The sequence below is a fragment of the Doryrhamphus excisus genome, chromosome 6 (assembly GCF_030265055.1).
Source record: "Doryrhamphus excisus isolate RoL2022-K1 chromosome 6, RoL_Dexc_1.0, whole genome shotgun sequence".
Classification (NCBI taxonomy): Eukaryota; Metazoa; Chordata; class Actinopteri; order Syngnathiformes; family Syngnathidae; genus Doryrhamphus; species Doryrhamphus excisus.
The window spans coordinates 16992550-16999002 of record NC_080471.1 but is presented as its reverse complement, the minus strand read 5'-3'; the positions used below and the strand labels follow the sequence as shown (position 1 = coordinate 16999002).

General features: G+C 40.2%; 1 protein-coding gene across 3 annotated transcripts in view; it reads right to left on the bottom strand.

Moving 5' to 3' along the window:
• Positions 1–5474: 5474 nt before the first annotated feature.
• The window catches only part of ca12 (carbonic anhydrase XII), an 83992-nt gene continuing 83013 nt past the window's right edge, over positions 5475–6453 (bottom strand). For all 3 annotated transcript variants that reach the window (XM_058075043.1, XM_058075045.1, XM_058075044.1), the window contains one exon: positions 5475–6282. In XM_058075043.1, the coding sequence (XP_057931026.1) occupies positions 5792–6282 (491 nt within the window). In that variant the 3' untranslated portion in view covers positions 5475–5791. The remainder of the gene's footprint in view (positions 6283–6453) is intronic.

Sequence of the window (6453 nt, the reverse complement as noted above, 5' to 3'; positions counted from 1 at the left end):
CAATCGGTTCTACGCATGTGCAGAAGGCGTGTACATCCAGTTGGCCTATTTTTCGTTCGTCATATGTGTTATGTATGTCATATTTTTGCAATGTGATTGACTTTTTACACACAAGTTGAATCTAATCTAATCTAATTCATATTATACATATAAATTCACTGTCATTATCATTGTCACCTCTCTAACTCTACACTCCATGGTGTTTCCATGGTAGGCTGGTTAACCATATTTCATATTTCTTTAATAATAGCATTTTGTAATGTATTGAAAGTATAAAGCATCTTTGAGTAAATCCGAGTATCATTTCAGTATCTCATTGCCGGGCTCACTGTCTGTGTCTTGTTTTCTGGTAATTAAATATGGTCACCCTAGCATATAATATATGAAGAAGAAAGAAGAAAACCCCACCATGGTTACTGAAATAACTTGAAATTGACAAAAGTAATGATCATATGTTGGGGGAAATCTGCATATTGACGAGCTACAAAGCTTAGAGACAAATCTGGAGGTCTTTGGCAAGTCACATCAGCTGTATGTTTACAGATGCATAAACGAAGCATACAGAGAAAAAAAGCACCTTCAGCTGCTCTAGTCCATCATTTTATGGCTGATGTGTTTAGTTTCTGCATTCCTTGCTTAGAAGAAGAGTTTATTTGAGGTAGTGCTCTCTTTAATTAAGCTCCAATCGTACTGACCTTTCTCCTATAACCTGTGACATCACAATATATTGTTTGATATATTCTCTTTCGGGACCATTCTCTGTTTCACATAAGAGATATTTTGTGGTAAAATCCCAGCTGTGGTACATAAACATGCAATTTTCTTGGTGTTGTCATTGTGGATTTTGCAAGATGACAGTAGTATATACTGTATATATACACTGATTATGTAGGGTATTTCCACTAGGAATCACATACATTTCCATGACAACAACACTCTCACATTCCTTGCTAGTGACTTCCCTTACTGATATGTATCATCTTGACCTTGACTGTTCATCTTGCCTCACTGCATAAGTTGACGCTATGTATTTTGATATATGCATCAGTCAGAAGCTGGGCTCAATTAAACGGCCAGTAAGTGTGTATAAAAAGTATGGCAGTGACACCTGTCATGACTTGATCTTTTCTTTACTTTGACCACAGGATGCTGATGGTAACTTGGGTGAAGAACAGAAATGAGGAGACACAACTCAGGAGTTTGTCCGTAGTTATGAATCGGAATATGAACGGTTGTTTGTATATATGTGCCCTGTGATTGAGTCCAGGGTGTACCTCTCGTCTCACCCAAAGACAGCTGGGATTGGCTCCATCATGCCCGCAACCCTATTGAGTATAAGCAGTATAGAAAATGAATGGATGGATGGGTTTTATACACACTGAATTAACAACCATTCTTAATGAGGGTGACATATTCAGACCAAAAGTCAAAATGACTAAAAACAGCAACATATATCTATTACACAAAGGGTGGGGGGTAAGGGGGGTCCAGTTCGACCCACAACGTTTTGGCCACCTGTTCATGTTTGACACTCCTGTTTTATAGTAACTGCAGAATAAAGTCAAAAGGCTGATGATGACATAATAACTCTCCAGCAGTCCTCTGGTCAACTGTACAAAGAGTGCAGCCGGGAAACCAACATGGGTTCGGGGTCATCCTAAAAACCACAATAGCCTCTCTTTCTCAGCAGTATTTACCAGGGGAGGTTCTGTTTGTTCCAGCCTTTCTGTAGTCTTTTATTATGATATCATGGAGAAGCTCTAAGTACAGGGTTGGTACCAAATGCCACCCTACCATCAAGGATGCCCGATGACTCCTGTCCCCTGATTGTTTGGACTGCGGTCAGCACATGGTTCCACTGAGGCAGGAAGGCCAAAGAGAACAGATGACACGGCCTGACTTGACCGGGGACTTTCAGGAACTCAGTGGTGACCTAACGTACCTTGAGGAGCTCACCACATTATGGTGGATAATGTGCAAAGGGGTCTAAAGGGGACATATCCTCATACCGGATATGTTGTCACCAAACATCAAAGTGCATGGAGACACTCTATGGTTGCCACAACATGACAAAAAGAACATTAAGGAGACCATCCTAAAACCCCAGTACCACAGAGCCTCTTGTGATCCACCTTGCATGTTACCACAAGGAAAAATATACCTAAAACCCCTGAATTCTGACACCATAGACCCCAGAAAATCAACACTTTACACTTCAGTGGGAATCTAAAGCTAAATCCAATCCAATAATGCAGATTAAGACAGGCGAAGCAGAGAAGAAAAAATAGTCTACACTTCAGTTCTCCATTATAGAACTGGAAACTACCCTTTTTTCCGAATGTTGTGGTTCGGAGCGTCTCTAGGCCACAGACAAGATGAGCTGCGGCCCACAAATGGCCCCCAGGGGCCTTAATGTACCAGTGATGGCAGTGGAAAAATGTGATGACGGCAATAGAACTGCTAAAGAAACTTGAACGTAAACAAGTGAGCTGCTTTTAGTCCTGATGTGGAGACACATCTCCCAATAAGCTCTCAGCACATTTACTTTTGTCCTGTTCAATACCCCGCCTATAGAATTAAAAACCTGCTAACTTAATGTTCAAATAAGGGGTTTTATTGTCTTAAAACAAAAAGCCTCTAGACGACTCTTAACTTTTAACAAAGAGAATTTACCGTTTTATCATGAGTAAATAAAAACTAGGGGACATCCACAGGTGAGGTGTCACTGTTAACAATATAGCTACACTTCCTGTGGGAAATCCCTGTGGGCTGTGATACATCTTCTGTACACTAAGCTGTGTCTATATACGGTGCCCTGCAGGAGTATTGGAACAGTGAGGGAGGCCAATTCCTTTATTCTTGCTGTAGACTGAAAATATTTTGTTTTGACATCAAAATATGAATACTATATGAGACACCCCCCACCCCATTTTTCATGTCAGTATTGTAACATGTGACTCACAGGTGTGTTTTAATGCCAGGGTGTTCAAATATCAATCAGAACTGTCGACAAACCTTCGGAATGTCCTGAAGAAGAAATAAACCACTGGTGGACTACGGAACAGATGAGTAATAGCCTTACTGTTCCAATACTTCTTGAAGGCACAGCACATACAGCAATGTTGATATAAGTAAGACTGAATGATGTAATGCATACAGCCTAAAGATGCACTAATAGTCATTATTCATGCACATGTTTAAAATGGGGCTGCACGGCCAAGTGGAACCTAACGGACTCCTGTAGATTCATTCATTCATTTTCTACCGCTTATCCTCACGAGGGTCGCAAGGATGTTAACCTAGCATGTTTGTGGAATATGGGAGGAAACCGGAGTACCCGGAGAAAACCCACGCACACACGGGGAGAACATGCAAACTCCACACAGAGATGGCCGACGGTGGAATTGAACTCGGTTCTCCTAGCTGTGAGGCCTGCGCGCTAACCACTCGCCCTACAACATACAATCCAACAGTGCAAAATATAAATTTGTCTTAGAATTTTGATAAGGAGCTGTAGCTTACAGCGGTGTAGAAGTGTGATGGTCTTTTTGTAAATCTAAGAGATAAGATTATAGCCTATTCTTTTTCTTTCTCTTTGGGCTTTTCCCTTCAGGGGTCGCCACAGCAAATCAATCTCCTCCATCCAACCCTGTCTTCTGCATCTGTCTCTCTCACGCCAACTACCCTCATGTTCTCCTTCACTACATACATAAACCTCCTCTTTGGTCTTCCTCTACGCCTCCTACTATTCACTATCTCTCCTCTGGACATGTCCCAACCATCTCAGTCTGGCCTCTCTGACTTTATCTCCAAGGCCTTTAACATGTAATGTCCCTCTGATGTACTCGTTCCTGATCCTATCCATCCTAGTCACTCCCAATGAGAACCTCAGCATCCTCATCTCTGCTACCTCCAGTTCTGCTTATAAGATTATAGCCTATATATATATATATATATATATATATATATATATATATATATATATGTGGAAATAGATTTTTATGGATGGATTTTCCATTAATTTTGACAAATGTATGATGATCAAAGGGTTTATGAAAGTCAAATGTATATGACTAATTAATTAATAGATCACGCTCGTCAAATGTCAACTCTTGTATAGATAGTGTATTTAGTGTTGCACTGTATACAGAATTAATAAATAATAGAAACCTGCAAAAGTGATTAAAGAATTCTAAACCAAGCTATAGAAAGACTATAAACAAACATCTATAGTCCCAAAAGCGTGTGGTTAATTCATTTACTACATCCACCTCATGCAGTATAACTACACACAGTACTTTACATGGGCATTAGCCTAAGTCTTTAAGACAACAAGCTTAACTTTGATACCACAAGCTATGCATCAATGTAAAGCTCAAAACTAAATACTCCAGGGCAGGAGCCCTTTAAGGAAATGTACACGAAATGAGATCTGCAATGTCATGTATTCATAGGTGACTCACGTGTTCAATCACAAAAACCTGGCGAGGATTCAGTCACTAATGTTCAAGTTTAACCCTTTATTAATTATTAAATTTGAAATTATGTCTCAATAGGCAGCGTATAACCATTCTAATGAGAATGAGTGCCAGTGTAGAGCCCACTACTATGCAATCCTGCAGTGCATGGACCAAGAGAGGTTTCTAATACAGTAACATTCTCACACCAGCAATTGGTTTAAGTATTCAATTGGTATTTTACTGTACTGTGTGTTGTTAATACTTAATAGACGCTTCACTTTTCACCTCAGAAGAAAATGTCAACACTGCATTACCTCACTTCTTTCACGTTGCTAAATTTAACTGCTGATTCTATTTGAATTCTATTGCTAATCAAAACAGCAGCCCATACAAGCCACACAGTCAGATAAATTCAAAGTGTTGACTCTTTGAGGCCGCTGCCAAAAGAGTACCCTGCACACTGCTAACCAAAGATGGCTTTACATGATGTGAAAGTGACATTTTATCCAGCAATTTTCTATGCCGCTTATCCTTACTAGGGTCTTGGAAGTATGCTGAAGCCTATCCCAGCTGTCTTTGGGCGATAGGCGGGGTACACCCTGGACTGGTCGCCAGCCAATCACAGTGTTTCTATTCTATTGCAATACAATTTATTCATGATAATCATGCTAAAAAGTGATTTGATTTTTATTGAGCCGTTGTTGTACAACATATTTTCTTGGTACCTGATATGTGGTTTTATTTTTTGTCATTTGATTTTGTATCGGTCTTATATTGTGTAAATGTACATGGACATGTAATTACATGCACATGTAATTGTTTGATAAAAGTGAAAGTAACATAAAGTCCACATAGCAGAGTTGATCCACGTTTGGGCAGTTGAGTGGCCCAGAAGAGAAAAGATGAAAAATAACAACTTAATATTGTATCACTAAGTTTACGATTTTGATGTGAACTGCTGCATTTGGATATTCCAGAAAATGATACACAACAATGACTTTGTTTTTCTTGTAGTTTATTTTAAGGTAAAGGAAATAGCAAGGTAGTGAAGAACCCAAATCCCATTTCATTGCAGATCTCATTTTGCTTAATTTCATGGCACAAATAAACATTACTAATTACAGATCAGCATTAATGAATAATTATTCAGTGGGTACTTGCACATGATCACCAAAGCATATTATGAATATGTGCGAAAAATGAGATTTAACTTTGATTACATTTGCAGGAACTGGAAAGTTGAAGAGAATATGATATGCAGAGACCCAGTAAAGATTTCCTTTAGTATGCAACGCACACAAGGTTGTGCGACAGAATGTGACATAGACGCCTCAGCGACGTGAGGAATCCGCTGGGAAAAGCCAAGAATACAGATTAGAACCACCACTAACAGCTGGGTCAATCATTGGCCGCCTGTCTTCATCAATGGGCCCTCCAGTGAGGAGATATTTGATGGTTTGAATTGCAAGTTGTGCCTTACAGGACAGGTAGCTCCTCAGGTTAAGTTGAGGTAAGAGCTCCTTGGCGAGAGCGGTAGGCACATCCAGTGGAATAGTGGACTGTTTGGCTTCGTTGGTCTTTTCAACCAGCAACGAGCCAAAGGCCAATGCTGGCTTTGCAAGATCTTGAATCTTACTGGATGTCACTTGTCCCTTTTCCTGTGCCTTTGAATTTGCTGCAATATGTTGTTGAAGGAGCTTCCTGGTAGAATTAGGCAGGAGATGCTGAATTTCAAGTAGCTCTTCCACCTCAAAGGTCAGCATCTTCCGTACAATTTCCCTCCTCGCCAGGCGACACAAAGGAAACTTAGTGCGTGGCACTCCTGCATCAGACAAAAGAGCCAGTCAGAGTTTGTTGTACATTCCTGGCAATAAAGGGAGTCCACAACACCATATTGGAAAAGTGTAGCTCTAATTGGGAAGCATTAAGGATACATTTTAGGGCTATGACACATACATGCAAGACCTGCAAGAGAGGGGACTGTACGTGTGCA